The sequence below is a fragment of the Polypterus senegalus genome, chromosome 2 (genome assembly GCF_016835505.1).
Source record: "Polypterus senegalus isolate Bchr_013 chromosome 2, ASM1683550v1, whole genome shotgun sequence".
In the NCBI taxonomy this organism is placed as follows: Eukaryota; Metazoa; Chordata; class Cladistia; order Polypteriformes; family Polypteridae; genus Polypterus; species Polypterus senegalus.
In genome coordinates this window covers 223894691-223914216 of record NC_053155.1, presented here as the reverse complement: position 1 = coordinate 223914216, position 19526 = coordinate 223894691, and the positions used below count along the sequence as shown (strand labels likewise).

Below are 19526 nucleotides of genomic sequence, written 5' to 3'. Positions count from 1 at the left end.
GCCTGGTTGTTCTAACTTGCTTATTTTATTTTGCCTTTTAGCTGATAAATACCATGAAACTGTTTTATGTTACCAGCAGTTATGACTAGTGCATAGTCAGGACTGAAAATAAGTAGTGCCTATATGGTTAAAATGACAAAAAAAAAAAAAATTACATACAAGTAACAGTGACGGGAAATTATGTCTGTTGTTACCACAAGCATTCAGCACCTACAGGGTAAAGTGCCTGCAGTGAGATGCCGAAGCTCAGGGCTGTCCAAGCCAATTGGCTGCACTTGTGGATTGATTTGCATAGAGGAGGCGTGCCCAGCTTCTTTCAGTTAAGCAGATGAATGACTTCTACAGTGGAACTCAGTAGACAGAGAAATTAGAAAGCGATCTGAACAGATCAGCATATTACGTCTATTTTTGCTTCTGCTCTTTTATGTCAAGTGTTAAACAGTTGAGGAAGCATGTCACTTATGAGCACCTTCAGCCTTAGTTCACATGGAAAATTGAAGGTAAGTGCCAGTTGTTTAGATTCACTACTTAAAAGTTGGTCATCAGTGTGTTGGCAATTCACTGCTAGGGTTTTTATTTTTGTACAAATTATCTGCTAATAGATGAAGTCTTTTTCTCTTTAAACTTTGAAACATTCAGTATCTTTTGTGATGTTTATGAACTCTGCGTGTAATAATAGGCTTTATTCACCGGGCTATAAGTTATGTGAACTGTTTGCTAAATGGGAGTGTGCATTTTGAGTTAGGAAAAAAAAAATCCCCCCTTGAGAACTGTAGCACAGGTTTTGCATGCCTGAAATACTGTTGTGATTTTGTTTTCTCTCCACAAAGTAGAGTTCTGTAACTGCATTTTTATCTTGTCATTCTTAGATTCTGGTTGTTTAAATTTGTTAAAACAACTTACATTTTAACCATTGCTGTTAATTCAGATAAGCCTGGCAGATATTGACAAAGTAGAAAACATTTCAAGTTTCATACATCTGCAGTGGTAACCTTCCCAATTTTTATTTTAAGGGACTGTGCATTCTTTTTATGCTCATTGGACAATTCTGCTGCTTTGCAAGTTACAGCCAGGCAAAAGAACTCATTTACAAAATAAATGAAGGATTACCCAAGGGAATACTAATAGGAGCCATTGGAGCGGATTTAAAGTTGGATTTTAATGCTGATCCCCCTCTTTCATTCAATCTGGCCTCAAAGAAGATCAGTGGTCAGTATGTGAACCTAAATAACACTACAGGAGAACTGTACACATCTGCCAAAGAAATTGACAGGGAGAGTCTCTGCATGGAAAATCCTGGCAATCAGGAATGTACTTTGTCTCTTGATGTTCTTATCTTGCCACAGCAATATTTCAGACTGATAAAAATTAAAATTGTGATAAAAGATATTAATGATAATGCTCCAAGGTTTCCCACCTCTGAGATACAAGTATTTGTCCCAGAAAATGCCCAGATCAACTCAAGGTTTGCAATAGAGCACTCTGCTGTTGACCCTGATGTTGGCATTCATGGAGTACAGACCTACTGGCTTGTTAATGACTATGGAGTATTTACTTTGGATGTTGAAGAAACAGAAAATGGTGAACTAACACCCTTTTTAATTGTTATAGGAACACTTGACAGAGAAACTAAGAATGAATATGTTACCAGCATCATAGCAGAGGATGGAGGGAGTCCTCAGCTTTTAGGCACAGCAACACTGAAAATTATCATAACTGATGTCAATGACAACTGTCCAGTTTTCACTGAATCTCAGATTAATGTCACAGTGTATGGAAATTCAACCACCGGAACCCATGTGACACGAGTTCATGCATTTGATTCAGATTTAGGAAGCAATGCTGACATAACATATGCCTACAGTGAAAGAGTGTTTCAGACTACCAAATCTTTATTTCATTTAGATCCAGTTTCAGGGATCATTAAGCTGGTAGGTAAAATTGATGGCAACACTGCACAGTTTCACAAATTAAGCATACTGGCAAAAGGCCCAGGATGTATCCCAGCTGTGGCCCAAGTGACAGTGAACATCATCAAAGTGGTATTTAACCCACCTGTGATAATCCCACGATATATTGCTACAGAATTAGATGGCACAATCTATCTAAAGGAGTCAGAGGCGGCTTACTCACCAATTGCATTTTTTACTATAAAAGACCCTGATCAGAAGCAAAAAGTAGAATGCTTTCTGGAGGGGGATGGCCCATTCCGATTATCTCCGTATAAGACATTTGTTAATGAGTATCTGCTAGAGACAACAGACTCTTTGGATTATGAGACAAGAACTGACTATGAACTGACTGTGTTTGCCAAAAATTCCCAGGGTATTCTCATAAAAAGTTTCCTAAAAGTTCAGGTAATAGACGAAAATGACAATGCTCCCGTTTTTAAGCAACCATTGGTTGATCTATTCATTGAAGAAAACAATGCCCCTAACACTTTTCTAACAAAACTACATGCAACAGATATTGATAGTGGTGAAAGAGGAGAAATTTTGTATATTCTTGGTCCTGATGCTCCTTCGGTATTTGTTTTGGACAAAATTACTGGAGTTCTCATGGTCTCCACATCTCTGGACCGAGAAGAAAAGGAAAAATATCGATTTACAGTTAGAGCTTTAGACTGTGGGTCACCACACATGGAATCTATAGCTTCTGTGGTCATCACTGTGTTGGACAGGAATGATAACAGTCCACGGTTTATCAACAAGGACTTCAGTTTTTTTGTACCTGAAAATTTTCCCGGTTTTGGAGAAATTGGAATCATTTCTGTAACTGATGCTGATTCAGGAAAGAATGGATGGGTTGCATTATCTATTGTGAATGGTAGTGATATTTTTGTTATCGATACTGGAAGAGGAGCATTGAGAGCAAAAGTGCCTCTTGACCGAGAACAACAAAGTTCTTACTTTATCTGGATTGAAGCTGTGGATGGGGGGGATCCTGCCCTTTCCTCTGTCACTATGGTCACTGTTTTACTTTTGGATGTTAATGACAATCCACCCCTGGTATTGTTCCCTCAGTCAAACCTGTCATATATGTTAGTGTTGCCTACAACGCTTCCAGGTACCTCTATAACAGAGGTTTACGCTGTGGATAAAGATACTGGGATGAATGCCGTGATTGCCTATAGTATCATTGGAAGAAGAGGACCTCGTCCCGAATCTTTTGAAATTAACCCTAACACGGGCAACATTACCTTGCAAGAAGCACTAATGAAAAATGACTACGGCCTGTACAGGCTGCTGGTGAAAGTCAGTGATCATGGACAACCAGTGCCCCTCCATTCCACAGTGATGGTTAATCTGTTCGTAAATGAAACTGTGAGCAATGAAAGCTATATAGAAAGCTTACTGAGAAAAGAACCTGAAATCAAAATTGAGGAAAGACCACCAGAAAAATTGCTTGTGCCTACAAAGAAAAGAATTGAACCCTTTCCTTGTCTACCAGGATTAATTGTCCTTTCGGCCTTGTGCCTGGCGTTACTGTTGGTAGTAATATTAATGGCAGCATATATCTGTCTAAAGAAACAAAGAAAACACCGAAGTAAAGAAAAACGATTAGACATTGAGATTCCGCTCAATACTAACAATGATTTTCGAGCAAATGAGAAAAAACTCATGGAAATTTCCAATATATGACACTTCAGGAGAATAACTTTTTAAAGTCATGTTTACAAATTCCAAAGTCACTGTATGTTGGCATTATCAAAAAGACATCATATTTATAAATAAATAAATTATATTGAAATGTTGTTGACATATGTAATTTTGTACTGAAGACATTTTCCATATGGTGCATGAACAAAAACGTGGAGCTGGGCACAGACTTCAAGAGATCATGGCTGCGCTAAACCGTCTTGTGACAACATTAACTTTGAAAAACGCGGCACACAGGCATATCCATTCGCATCTGGAACTGAATCAATTCCAGGATCAGCTGACTAAGCTGTCATTTGTGTCTGGTATAATCTACATTTTGCAACTCTCCACTCCCCTGAGCCTTTCTGTCCCTAGTGGTTGATCACAAGAAAGTGTATTTTTTTATTATTATCTGAAATTCCTTGGGATTTGCTCCTCACAAGAACTGAATACATCTCAAGGACAATCTCATATGAAGAACTGAAAAGTTAAAACTCTCTATCACTCACCATAAACTTGTGCTTTAACCATTTCCTTGGCTGTTTGGAATATTTTGTTGCTCTAAAGGATAATAATAATTACTTTCCTCCACATACTGCATAACGATGCAGTGTTGATTCAACAATGTAGAAATGTTCTGGAGGTATGTATTATATCAGTAATTTAATACTGTTTTTTGTCAATGTATGGGCATTGAAGTTTTCACTTTTGTATTTATATTCCATATTCATTTAAGTTAACTTAGTATATTCTTTTCATGCAGCTATGAACAGATCCTAAATCTGCAGTTCAAAAGTAGATTATTTAAACCGTCAATATTTTCAACTGAACAAAACCACACGGTTAATGATTCCATTTTTTTTTTCTATCCCTGGATTAGCCCAAAGCAGCCAGTTTAAAGTATAGTCTTTTCTGAGAATTTTTGTATACATTATCTGTTTATGGCTGAACATATGCACATTTCATTATAAGCAGGGATTTCTACATTACATTTATTAATATTTTTTCATGTCAAAGCACTGCATGAATGTGAATGATCGTTTTAAAAGCTTATGCGTTAGAGAAGAATCACTCATGAGCTGGCTTGTGTCTGTATTCAATACTGTATGTGAATATATGTAAAAATGAAATAAAGTGGTCTATTTTCGTAGAAACTTTTTTTTTCTGTGTTGCTCATTTGAACATTTGTTTAAGAGAATGGTAGTCAAAATAATAAGAATGATGATTCCCAAAATGCAGAACTATGAATGTTTACTTGTACTTTATGATTTTTTTTAAGTCTATCTTGTAAAGGAATTTATTGGTCAATTAGATAGACAGTATGTCACTTAATGGTCCATTTTTGTAAGCTCTATGTCATATACATACTGGTTATGAAAGTAAAAATATCATACAAATGAAATTTATCATAATATACAGTTACTGCCAAAAGTTATTTAAAACACAGTGGATGCACATATGCCAGGTTTCAGTCCAATAAGCATTCAGTGTGAATTTTGTTTGCAGAAATTTCATTCTTGTAGCATCTATAAAAAATAGCAGAGTGAACTTATACTATGGCTTTTTGTGGCTCTTTAAAACATTTAATTTCTAGGATAGCATTATTATTGGTATGTGAACAGTTTTCAGAATTTTCTTGATTTTTTCAGTACAAAGAACAGATTATTTGTGCAAGCCTAAAAAAAGCTACCGAACAAAATTGACACTTTCTTTCTGTTTAAATACTTCCCGGGACACTTACTAGAAATATTATGGTAATTTTTTCAGTTGATTATTGTGAAAATGATTTTGACCTTTCTTTTAACTAGAAGCAAAAGGGCGTAGCTTGTTTTCCATTAATCAGTCTACCCTGACTGTCATCAGACTCCATCGGCCTTGTTTCTCTGCAGCTGATGAAGCAAGCTGGCTCATTTAATGGATTCTTTATCTGGGATGTGTTTTGTTGTAGATGTCTATAATTTTCACTGACCAGATATTTACAGTGAATGGATATTCAAATACTACTGGCAGTTCAGTGACAACAAAGCTTTAAGAATGAATTCTTGATTGAAAAAAGTGAAATCAAGCACTCTGAAAAAACTGTTCATTTATAGTAAAATATGTTACCATAGCTATAATTGCTCAAAAATGATACCGAGAAAAGAATTTGCACTCAACTAAGTGCCTCACTTTAGTCTAAAATGTATTAAATAATTAGAGAAAAATAACTAGACAGTCACTTTAAGTTAGTTTATGAAAAAGACAACACTAAATAACTTCTAGATGTGGCTTTTTACGAACTTAGTGATCTGAATGTTTGTTACCAGCTATACATTTGTCATTCTGTCTTACTGAACTTGCAACAAAGATAGTATGGATTTAAAGATGTAACTGATATCCCCAGAATTCATTCATGCAAGGGAATTGCTTTTTTTATGATTTGTCTGCTTCTCTGTCTTCTATCTATGAAATGCCCTGCTATGGATTAATGCCCAGTCCACTGTGTAGGATCGGCTCCTGCTGTAGTGTTCATGGCTACCAGGGTAGGGTCAAGTGTCCCATAACCCTGAAATTGGATTACGGAAATTCAGCAAAAGAATGGATGGTTTTGGGAAATTAACTAATATATAGTATGCATAAAGTGGACTTGTCTATGGCTGCTGATTTTCATTCTAACATTCAGTTTTCTTAAATACAATTTACTTACCCTATTTTGAAAATGAATTCAATTTATTGGCTAGTTTAAAATAATGAGATGCTTTTTATGTATAGAATTGCAGTCATCCAATTGAGCTAATAGTCAAGGATTTCATTGGCAGCTTATTGGTATTTAACTACTGTAAACAATTAGGAATGCAAGTATATTAACATCATGATGCCTGACTCATTTGTGGAAACATTTTTGACAATGTACGATTTTATAATACATTAGGAAACTAAATAAGATGAATGGGACAGCTCAAGTGCAAAGTTTTGTTTGCCACACATAATCATCCACCCATGCATGCATTTTATTCTTTCATTGGGTCAGAAGGAACCAGAGCCTCCAGCCCTGGGGATGAGGAAATAGTAAACTGCAGGTGGGACGTCAGTCTATCGCAAGACACACACCCACACTTAGTCATACTAGGCCAGTTCAGAATCGTGAAATGAACCTAGTGTTCATGTCATTGGAATGCAAGCAGAATCTACAGCATGAGGGGAAAGGCCTTCTGACAGAAACAGTGAAAATGGGTGCACGCCACACAGGCAGTGACCGGGCCACAAATCAGATTCAGGTCTCTGAAATTGTAAAGCAGCAGCAATATTCGCATATTTACACACTCCAATAAATACATATGTCATAGGAAATACATAAAAGAAATTTCAGCTTTACAGTATGCTGTGCCAGCCAACATAATTTACAGAAAATCTGTACACTATACTTTAAAGTCTAAATACAGCACAATACAGTACACAAGGAGAGCAGAAATCAGTTCAGCTAAACAATTTGCAACCAGAAACTATTTGAAATGTAAAATATTAGCATTTGGTGCCCCAGGACCTGAATTGAGCAACTCTATAGGATAAGGTACTACACATAACACATTTTTGTTTGAAGCAAACAGACTCATCTGTGACTCAGTCATAGTCATTATCTAATTACTTTCTGAAGTCAAGTTTCTTATATACAGAAAAAAGAATCAAATAACACAGAGGTTTCAAGAAATAAGCTCACAATTCAATCAGCTTTGATACTCAATGTAGTCAAAGCAATATAATTGTAAAATATACAGGTAAAACTAATTAAATTTTAAAATTCTGTAAAGACAGACAGTTAATATACAGTATAAGGTTTAATTAGAAAAGCACAGGCAAGATGGCACATTGGCATATTGTATTGTAACTTCATGGCCCTAGGGATCTGGATTTCATTCTCAGTCTGGCAATGTTTTCTTCCACAAAGGCAGTATATATGTGTGTGTGTGTGTGTGTGTGTGCATTGTCAAAGAAGACATAGTTAGGCTGGCATCCAGGCTGGGTTGTTTGTTGTTATCTTACATACCTGGGATGCCATTGTAATGGATGGACAGTAGGAGTCAGTGTCCCAGGCCAAGTATGCCCTCAGCACTGGGTAGGAGCATCCCTCTGATCACGCTTTCATGCAGACCTTTGGGTGTCTAAATGGGATTTTGGTCAGAATATACTATATATATATATATATATATATATATATATATATATATATATATATATATATATAATATATATATACATACAGTATATACAGTATATACAGTGGAACAGGTTCACTACCATACTCTGGTCGTAAACCAATTTGGTCGTGAACCGAAGTAATTTCCCCTATAGGACTGTATGTAAATACAATTAATCCATTCCAGACCGTACGAACTGTATTTAAATATATATTTTTTAAAGATTTTTAAGCACAAATATAGTTAATTAGACCACAGAATACACAGCGTAATAGTAAACTAAATGTAAAAACATTGAATAACACTGAGAAAACCTTGAACAATAGAGAAAACTAACACTGCAGGAGTTCGCGCTAAAGCGCTACGAACCACTTACTAAAAACACTTTTTTTTAATGAGTTTTAAGCACAGGGAAAAAAATGAACATTTGAAAAATCTGTAATTTAATAAACCACCAAGAGAAGTAACATTACAACAATGCATGCTACGAACCGATCGCTGTAAACAGAAGTGAAGTGAAGTGAATAAAAAAAAGTCTTCATTAAATACAACGAGGTTAAAACAATGCTCGGATCTGTCTCTTTAAAAACAAGCCTGGTGCATTCTTTAACTGCCTTCTCGGCTTTATGTGTCCATCTGTCTCTCTCTTGCACGTGTGTGTGTCTGTGCGTGTGTCTTTCTTGCATGCGTGTGTCTGTGTGTGTGTGTCTTTCTCGTGCGCGTGTGTGTCTCTCTCGCATGCGTGTGTCTGTGTGTGTGTCTCTCTCTCTCACTCGCTGCACAGGGAATGCACAAGGAGAGACTGAACATGTGCAGAAATCATCGGCGCACACAAACCGAAAGGGAAACTGGCTTGTTCAAATACTGAGTCTGTGGTCATGAACAGATGCAAAAGTTTGGCGAACCAATTTGTACATGTTCCGAGACGTTTGTGAACCGAGGTTCCACTGTATATATATATAAATATATATATATATATATATATATATATATATATATACATACTGTATATAAAGTGAAAGAATGGGGGCACCACTGAGCCCCAAAACCCAGCACACCAAAAAAATCTTGGGTGCACAATAAACACTTTTATTTTACAAAATACCCTTTCACAGTCCACTCCATAATCTTTCAATTACCCGTCCTCCTTTTACTTCCCCAGGTGATCTTTGCCTTCTGCCTCCCGACTCTCACTCAATTAGAGGGGGCTAGACAGTTTGCTTTCATTTTAGACCCAGGAGTACTTCCGGTACTGGGGTATAGCTCGATGGAAGTACTTCTGGGTCAGATGTGATCCTCCTGAGAAAGGGGGTCCTTCTCCCTGCACTGCCATCTGGTGGCACCCAAGGAACCCAACAGGGTTGCACCTCAGGATTATGACTCCCATGGATCCCTGCAGATGTTTGTATTGGATCCACGTTTGCAGAGCACTGCCAGCTATCATACTGGAGGAGGAACTGCTCTTGGTACACAACCTCCCCTATTCCATCCACTAATCTTCCCTTTTAGTGGGACTGCCAACCAGCACCATCCTGGCCGGGTTATGCCTTTGTGCATGCAGCCCTTCCATTATGGCTTCCCAGCTGGGCAAGGGTCCAGCATACCACTATATATATATATATATATATATATATATATATATATATATATATATATATATATATATATATATATATATATATATATATATATATATATATATATATATATACACTTAGAGATTATTTCTAGCATTTAAAAATTTATGTAAACAGGCAATGCATTATAATAATTGTCTTAAATAATTTAAGCACATTAATTCCCCTGTACTAATGCATGTAGTATTATTTATGCAAAAGTGTTACACTTCAAAAAAGTGTCTGTGCTTGTTTGGATCTTTGGTTGAATGACTCTGCCAGTTTGCTAATTACCATAGCTTATGTAAGGCATGTGCCCAAAGGACTGCGTCAAGGCTGAGAACTTTTGAATTGTGAAGTTAGAGTGCTGGGAGCTGAAAGCATTTTCATGCTGAGGCACGGCCATGTATGCAATGGTATTTGTTCTTTATGCTATTGCAGTTTATTATGTAAACTTACAATTATCACTGGAAGACTTTAGTATTAGATTAACATTTTATCTACATGATTCTGAGACTATTTACTTAGAAAGCACAAACATAATTATTGATTTTTTTTCAGTTTTTGCAATAAACTTTGCTGTAGTTTCTCTGTTGTTTAAGAAAAAATGATGAAATTATTAAAAGTAATAAGCACAATTTTTTTATTCAATTACACAGCATTTGTATTACTTCCGATGCTAAAATTAATCTTACTTCCAGATTTTTCAGAACTGGAAAATATGTTTCTTAGCTATTTAAATTCAAACTGATTGACCTAAGTGTGTGATAGAAGGATAAAAGGGGTTATTTTTGCGTAAAATACTATAAATCAGCTTCAAAATCAGTTAGCAAGTGAAGATTTCAAAGTGAGATTTTAAGAAAGGTAATAGCTAAATATATTTTTTTCATCTTTCATTAACAATACTGTATATGCAGGTTCCTGACAAACCGTCCACCCTCATTCTTCAGATAAAAGTTAATTTACAGTGATAACCTGGAGATGCACTACCTAGCACAGAACATAAGAAATCTGACAAGCGAGAGGAGGCCATTCAGTCCATCAATCTCGTTTTTTTTTAGTTAATAGCTAAGCTGTCCAAAGAAGTGATTGCCTTTCTATAATTTGTCTCATTTCTTCTTTTATTCTAATCCATTGTACTTTTTGACCTAAAAAAAACAAATAGCAAAAAATGCTTTCGTGTACTCCTTATCCTTCATTATTGTTACCTAAGTTTCAGATTTATCAAATGCAGGGTAACACTTCAGTCATCTATTTTTAAAAGCAGGTTAATCCATTTTGGGGTTAGGAGGTCTAGTAGAACGCAATGTTTCAGAAATGCCTTAATGGCCAACAGAATGATACATTTATGTCACAGTTCAGTACAAGATGCCAGCTGTTTTTAATACAGCATAGTATGCACTCGTAAGGATGGTTTCAATAAATTAACTGGCAAGTGAAACAAAGCAATCGATATTCCTTAGTGCTGCACTATAGTTATTGTTGTGATTCATACACCCATTAGGTTGCCGTGGCTGCTGTTGAAACCACAGGATTATGGGAAGCTGAAGTTTATTCTAGCATCATCAGAGCCATGAGAAGAGCCAGCCCTGGAATGGACATTACTTGCATCATCTTTAGACACATCCACACACCATGTCATTTAGAGCCACCAATTAACCGACTATACCTTAGTGTGTGGACAGAAACCAAACTGCCTTTAGAAACTGACATGAACACAAAAAGAAGGCAGCCATCAAGCTTAACCCAGAGAGCTGGAGGTGCCCATGCACTGCGCTAAAAATTGAGCTACACCAAAGAACTCTTGGAAGCAACAATTTTCCAAATCTGCTCCTGGAAAGTGCAAGCGCATAGGTCACCATTGTTTTAGAGACTAACAACACCCATCGCATTCATCTTAATTTTCTTTCCGCTTCTCTTGATGATTACAATGCCTCCTCTTTATTACTTCATAAGTCACTGATGTGTTCAATTAAGGGATCACTGATCATTAATTCCTCATATTAAATGTTTACAGTTTACTTGAAATTGTTATTCACTTGAAAGTACTGGACGCTGTAATAATTCCCATAGGGATCACATTACAAACCTAATGAAAGAATAATTTTCCTGTGTTTGCAATATTCAGAAATGAAGGATTTAGGAGGATATTTCAGGCTTTGCTGGCAAGTAGTGTAAGCATAATGAAATGAAAATAAATTTCATTAAAATTGTCTTTTTTTTTCAACTTTTGTTGACATTTTCTGGTGGTGAGAAATTTTCTTGTTATTAAACATTTTCAGATAGATAGATAGATAGATAGATAAATAGATAGATACTTTATTTCTCCCAAGGGGAAATTCACACACTCCAGCAGCAGCATACTTAAAGAACAATATTAAGTTAAAGAGTGATAAAAGATGCAGGTATAACAGACAGTAACTTTGTATAATGTTAACGTTTACCCCCCCGGGTGGAACTGAAGAGTCACATAGTGTGGGGGATTAACAATCTCCTCAGTCTGTCAGTGGAGCAGGACAGTGACACCAGTCTGTCGCTGAAGCTGCTCCTCTGCCTGGAGATGACACTGTTCAGTGGATGCAGTGGATTCTCCATGATTGACAGGAGCCTGCTCAGTGCCCATCGCTCCACCACAGATGTCAAACTGTCCAGCTCCATGCCTAAAATAGAGCCTGCCTTCCTCACCAGTTTGTCCAGGCGTGAGGCGTCCCTCTTCTTTATGCTGCCTCCCCAGCACACCACTGCATAGAAGAGGGCACTCACCACAACCGTCTGGTAGAAAATCTGCAGTATCTTATTGCAGATGTTGAAGGACGCCAACCTTCTAAGGAAGTATAGTCGGCTCTGACCTTTCTTACACAGAGCATCAGTATTGGCAGTCCAGTCCAATTTATCATCCAGCTGCACTCCCAGGTATTTGTAGGTCTGTACCTTCTGCACACAGTCTCTTCTGATGATCACGGGGTCCATGAGGGGCCTGGCCCTCCTAAAATCCACCACCAGCTCCTTGGTTTTGCTGGTGTTCAGGTGTAAGTGGTTTAAGTCACACCATTTAAAAAAGTCCTTGATTAGGTTCCTATACTCCTCCTCCTGCCCACTCCTGATGGAGCCCACGATAGCAGTGTCGTGAGCGAACTTTTGCACGTGGCAGGTCTCCGAGCTGTGTTGGAAGTCCGATGTATATAGGCTGAGCAGGACCGGAGAAAGTACAGTCCCCTGTGGCGCACCTGTGTTGCTGACTACAATGTCAGACCTGCAGTTCCCGAGACGCACATACTGAGGTCTGTCTGTAAGATAGTCCATGATCCATGCCGCCAGGTATGAATCTACTCCCTCTGTGAGCTTGTCCCTAAGGAGCAGAGGTTGGATGGTGTTGAAGGCACAAGAAAAGTCCAGAAACATAATTCAGTTCATTTTAAATTTTTATTTTAAAATCATAATTTAATGATGGCATTTTACAGTATTTTGATATAGCACCTACTTTAAAAAGCCTAGTTGACTTTAATAAAATATGAATTAAAAAGAACTCACTAGCACAACAGTTAGAGCGCATCTTCAGAGTCGCTGGTTCAAATGTGTGCGTGCCGAGTTTGCATGTTCTCACCATGTCAGTGTGGTGTTCTTTCGCTGCCCTGATTTCTCCTCATACCTTTCAAAAGCCATGAGAGATTATAAGCACACCATTGACTATAATTTGGTCTGCCTTGTTTCCTTGAAAAATTAACCAATTAATTAAAACAGCCTGCACTTGGACTTGTTTTATGTTTTGAAAGTGTTCTGTAGTCAATCATTTGGAAAACATTTTTTTAAATGCAAAAGCAGCTCCTTAAGCCTTAAAAAGAGGCCTCTAACATCCCTGTTCATTGTTTAAGATTTAAATAAAAACCTTGTATCAACATACACTAATAATGAGACAAAGCCTACAGCACTTAGAAGTTGGGTTTCGGTATTGCACAGCTGGCCTTCGGAATCTGTAAACCAGCCATCCATCAAAGGTATTGGCGCCATAGCCAGAAGAGTAACACCATCCACCGTTAATTATGTGTAATCATAACTCTGTTACGGTGATGAAGTGAAGCAACCACAAAGAATAACAAACTGGCACTGTGATTGATAAAGCCAGTGTAAGGTGTGCTAGTGTCTTTGCCGGGGTGTGAATATTCATTAAAGAAAAAACAGTTCCACAGAATCCAGACCTTAATGCAGTTAACCGTATAAAACATTAGTAATGCAAAGTCTCTTATAATTAGGATGTGGGAATAAAATTGCCAGCAGCTAAATGTATCACCATTGTTCTTTTCCTATTGCTGTCAAAACGTGTTCCCATGGAGTTGGCAGGTATGCCCTTCAGTGGGCCTGAATGCAAAAGCCTGCTAGTATATACGTTCAGTGTTCAGAAATGAACATTGGCATGACTTGGCAGCATGCTACACTGCCTCACTGGCACATGCAGTAAACGTCTAAACTTGAACTAACCTTTTTTCAGTTTGAAGAAACAAGGAAGGAAACAAAAAGTAGGGGTGAAAAAAAAAACAAGGGTGTTTTAATTATGAAACTTGAATAAATTAAAAGATTTGGCCCCTTCTGTAACAGATAAGTATAAGCTGATTAGGAGCATTTTGGTTTTGGCAAAGTGGCAATCAAGTCTATTGCTGCTTGATGAAGCTTATTGTATTTTTGTTGTCTTCAAGTCAAGTAAATATAATCGGATCACCGGCATAGCATTCTGGAAAGTGCCGTATCTGAAATTACTTTAAATTATTAATTGCGTAGACAGCAAGTAATTACTATCACTCATGGACTGATCGCATTTCTAGATTGCCTTTATTGTTCTTCCCATTGCATGAATACCAACAAATGCCGGGCTAATAAAGGAGCGTATTATATTACATGGGTCTCAATACTCTGCTAGTGCTGTGACCTGAGTATCATACAAATAAACTTCATCTCTCCATTTGTCTCTTCTAAGGGGTCTTTTTTATTATTTTCATGTAGAATAAAATCTCAGTCTTTGATGTCCAAGGTCTGTTATATTGTCATGAAGTACAGTGTATTGTGCTGAAGTCTTTCATCCTGGATGGATTGGGTTACTTTTGTTTTTAGCACAGAGGGTTTTTACCTGTATGTGCTCAGCTGTGCCTGATATTTTCTCAAAACTTTGATTCTTTTAATGACTGTATGTGATACAGCGATGCTCTAAATGTTTCTTGTTGATTATATAAAAAGAGAAAAACATTTAAGCAAATGGACACAACGTAGCTTACATTTGAGTTGTTCTGTTTTAATACTTGTGATGCTCGGAAAAGCATTTTCTGCATTGCCACTAACTTTACAATTATTCCTTTGACTGAAGATACCAATTTGCTAATAACAAAGGCAGAGAAAATATCATCCACGGTAAAATCAGTATAATATATCTTTATAGCTAGCTGAGTTACCTGGTGTTGCCCAGTTGAGTAAGTGAAAAAGTACAGTATTTGCAAATTGAATATATCCAAACTTTACTACTACTATTTGTTACATTTAGTACATGTTAGTATTGGGAGGCTTCTTTATATATAATATTCTTGTTTTTTTCTTTCTAGTGCAAAGAACTCCAAACTGCCATAAATCATTTTAATGACAGTATGGACCTACTTGGGGCAGTTTTAGGGCCATGACACAGATAATGAAGGAAATGTTTGATTAAAGAAAAGGTTGAATATAATGGATGGGAATCAAACCCAGATTTTTTTTATCTGACAGACAAAACAATGGCAAGATTAATTTTTTCTGAATTATTTTGGTGTGATACGAATAATCACACCACTGCCTCAGCTACAGTATGTGTTGCTGTTTCTCAATTGATAGATCACAGTGTAGTATTTGATACCCCTCACTGTTTTGAAAGTGTGCCTCTATTTCCAGACTTTGCTTGGGGTATTATTTGCTATGCTTATTATTGTGTTTACACTATATATGATTGATGATAGGGTGGCACAGTGGATAGCGCTGCTGCCTCGCAGTTAGGAGACCCGGGTTTGCTTCGTGGGTCCTCCCTGCGTGGAGTTTGCATGTTCTCCCCATGTCTGCGTGGGTTTCCTCCGAGTGCTCCAGTTTCCTCCCACAGTCCAAAGACATGCAGGTTAGGTGCATTTGTGATTCTAACTTGTCCCTAGTGTGTGTGTTTGTGTGCGCGCCCTGCCCCGGGTTTGTTTCCTGCCTTGTGCCCTCTGTTGGCTGGAATTGGCTCTAGCAGACCCCCGTGACCGTGTAGTTAGGATATATGGACGATTGATGATAAAAACTGATTGTACGTTTTTAGACATCTGTGGAGTTTTGATCATTTATTCTCATCCCAACCTGCCGACAACATCCCACAGGAGGACATGGTCGAAAGTTATATGTCAAAAACACGCAGCTTCAAATACAGCAGAGAAGCAGTGCCAGGCAGATTGTGATGGTGGTTTAAATGTGACTAACTGGATACTTAATTGTAATGGATGGGAATCGAACCTGGATTTATTGTTTGAGTTGCATGTGCGATCACCATCACAATCTTCATGGAGAGCTTTCTGTGTCCATAGATCCCACTTCAGCATTTCTTGTCACTCAGTTTTGACCTGAAACTGCCTCTTTCATCTCTCCTGGGACCATCCAAAAGTTATATGTCCAAAACCTGACCCTCAGGAGAAGGATATGTGAGCCAGTCAATGGCCTGAAAACCAAAGCTGTGCATAAAGAACAGACATACCAAACCAAAGAGACGTTGTGCCTTATAGAAATGGCGATTCTACTGCATATGAAAATCACATCAGTACCATTTCTTTACAGTTCTTCACTGATGGAATCAACTTTTGTTTCAGTTCAAATCAATCTTTTATAGCACTCTTCACTTAATATGGGCACACTGTGCTTACTCACATTTACAAGTCACTAAATAATACCAAAAACACTTCCATAAACAGTACAATGAAAGGCAAACAAAGAATAAAACAGAACTGATTCTGCATAATTCACATTTATAAATCATCCTTATACAAAGTCCTCACAGTAATACTAAGATATGGCCATCTGACAATGGAGGAGATACATTGTTGGAGAAAATAAACCTCTGGTATGGTCCACAGTTGGTGGTAACTTGTAAAGTCACAGTTTTATTATTCTAACCCTACTGACTTAAACCCTCCAGCTAGTATTCTATTGTACGAACACTGAAACAGACTGAACCTCTTTGAATCCCAAGGGCTCCCGATACCTCAGGAAAACAAACAGCGAAGTGAAGAAAAGGTAGGGAATTGTTTGTCATGTTTTAACAATGAGTTATCCTTGCCAAGGGATTTTTTCAGGTGTGAAATATGTTTTGAGATTTCCATGGAGTACTTGTTTACTTCTCTCTCTAATATATTTTCTCACTTATGTATAAGTAATCTTGCAGTCTTTTACTTTTAGAATACTCAGAGTATAAAACAATGACAATATCAGGAAGACAAGTGGAACCCTGCAACTGGATGTTCAAGAGAGATACTACTGTAAGTAGTGTTAATTTTATTGCAGATCAAACTAAGGCACGGCTTCCAAATGATTATGCCATGTATTTCAGTTTTAAATTTCAAACGTAGAAAAATGTTATTAGCATGGTAAAACAGCATCATGTTAACAGTATTATGCCAAAACAGCATAGCATTAAAGGTTAACAGTAGAGGTTTGTTTTCGATATAGTTGCCCCTAAAATAGTGATTTCACAGTTGTGTAATGCAAACCTCACTAAAACAGAATTGTGTAAGTTTTTGGATTGTCAAGTAAAAAATATTGCTCACTCTTCCCTTGGCCACCCACCCCAGGATTCACTCTGAAATCCCATGGTCCCTCAATGTGATTCTACGCAATATCATCACACTGCCGGCCCCCCTCGCACCACTCATTTAGGTGCAGAGATAGCCTCATGGGTAACATCATCTGCACTCAGGTTCCCCCAACTTCCTAAGCTGATTGCTGGTGGCTCCATATCCAGGCCAATGGATTTTAGTAGTGGTGAAGTGGCTGCAGGCATTTGCCCTCTAGCCTCGCTTTTCATGTGCTGAACCATAATAAACTGTGCCATGCTTGTGCACCTGGAGAGAAACTTTGCAGATGACATGAAAATAATACTGTATGTGCCAGTGGCACCAATTTACTTGTGGAGAAACACAATTTGGTTTGCATTTTTCGCTGCAAATTCAGTTTTGCTCATTATTAGTGAGGGCTCATCCTCTAAGAATTTTACTTAACTTTCCCTGCATGGACATCTTATACTGATTAAAGATGTGTATTGAAATAAATTAATGAGAGCATTCTCCAAATTACCACATAATGTGATTTTTTTTAACATTACTTTTAATACACATTATTTCTTCACATGTAAGTTAGATATAGTGTGTCAGGGTTGTACTGTACAGTAATTAGCATTGCTGTCTTACAGCTCCTTAGGGCTGAGTTCAAGTCCTTGTCTTCCCATTATCTAAGGTGTGCCCGAATGTTCTCTGCTTTCATCTGTTTGCTGGATTAATTGACCACCATAATCTTACCCTTTGTGGTAAGGGTAGATGTGTACTTGAACTGTGGAAAACTGGTGATCGGCCCAGGTTTACTTTCTGTTTTACACCCAGTAAATAGATATTTTCACATTAGGAAATGGAAAACCTTTACTATGTACTCTTCCTGGAATGTATGACTTAATAGACAATAAGTGATTTCGGACAATGTTGACATCTCCCCTTTGTACATATTTGTCTTACTTAGATACCTGCAGAATACATAGAGTGGTAGTTAGAATGATATGATGCTGTTACAAAGATTACAAAGTTGTTTGGACATAAAAGGGATGGAGTTCATTTTCTTATTAACCCAGTTTTAAAGGGGGGGACATTTATTATTTTACAAGTTTGTTTTTCACGTGTCCACTGGGGGTCTGATATAACTGATCACAGCCAAGAGTAGCTTTAACAGTCACTTAGACAAATTATGCACATGAAGTTAGAGCACATGATAGTGGCTCTTTTTAATTTGTTCTGGACTAAATTAATAGCCATTGATTATTGTGTTAAATGTTCTTGTTTACTTACTGACTGAAAAAGTTAACTATGGGCATTTCACTAAACTCCAAAGTTGAAGAAATCTTAAAACAATAATGACATTGGGAGTTTATAATGTCTCTCTGTTTAAATCTGAAATTACTCAAATAACTTTTTATTGCACCATTTACATTTCTGTGTTGCTCAACTGATATCAGAGAACAGTACAAAAACTACTTACAAAGACATGAATCTTGGCAATATAAATATACTAAACGACAGTTATTAGTTAAATAAATGATATGACTTTAGTGGAAAAATGATTTCAGAAACCTCACAGGCATTCCAGTGGGTTGTTACTTTAAGCAGAAGCTCTATTCAATACTTCACTTTTGAAATGATGATAAAATCATTTACTTCTGCTCACAGTTTGTGCTGATTAAATTCAAGCAACAAACTCAAGCAGACTCATTCATCAAGTGAATTGTCTGTGACTTCTTCAGTTCTTGTTGTCTATTAGTCCCAAACCTCCCATTTGCAAGTAGAGTGGTCATGACTGAAGCCAGCCAATCTATTAAACACTCCAAAACAATGGTGCACTCTCATGAAAGAACTGGCACAATCAATTAAAAATGACATATAGTACAAGCAATAGGAATACACACTACAAACAGGTAAAATGCAAGAAAACACACCATGTCGGTTCCTTCTTTCCTTTACAGCTTAAAAGTTTTCTTGTACTCATATGTACTGGTGTTCACATGTACATACCGGAGCAAAATAATGTAAAAACATGCCTAGTAGAGGCTGACGTGATAAGTGAGATAAAAAACATCCATTGGAGCTCAAGTACAAAACACAAAGAAAAACAAATATGTTCAAAAAATGTTAGATATTTTCAGAATAAGAGTTGTATTGAAATAAAAATCAGACTACATATTCCATGAAGCTTTGTTTATTCTTATATATGCTGTAAAGGCCAACCTTGACACAGACAGACACTAGAGGCGCAAATACCAAAAACACACGTGATTTTATTTATTTAAAGTGTCCAACAGCCCA

General features: G+C 37.2%; 1 protein-coding gene across 5 annotated transcripts in view; it reads left to right on the top strand.

Moving 5' to 3' along the window:
- The first annotated feature begins 351 nt into the window (after window positions 1-351).
- LOC120523742 (protocadherin-20) overlaps window positions 352-19526 on the top strand; it is a 52018-nt gene continuing 32843 nt past the window's right edge. For 3 of the 5 annotated variants that reach the window (XR_005632689.1, XR_005632690.1, XR_005632688.1), the window contains exons 1-3: window positions 352-500; window positions 1014-4284; window positions 16864-16943. Coding sequence is in view for 1 of the 5 variants with exons in the window: in XM_039745316.1 (XP_039601250.1) it covers window positions 453-500; window positions 1014-3641 (2676 nt within the window). In the remaining 4 variants the exon portion in view is untranslated. Of the gene's footprint in view, window positions 501-1013; window positions 4774-16863; window positions 16944-19526 lie in introns of those variants that run through there. The other 2 variants (XR_005632691.1, XM_039745316.1) reach the window with 2 other exon arrangements.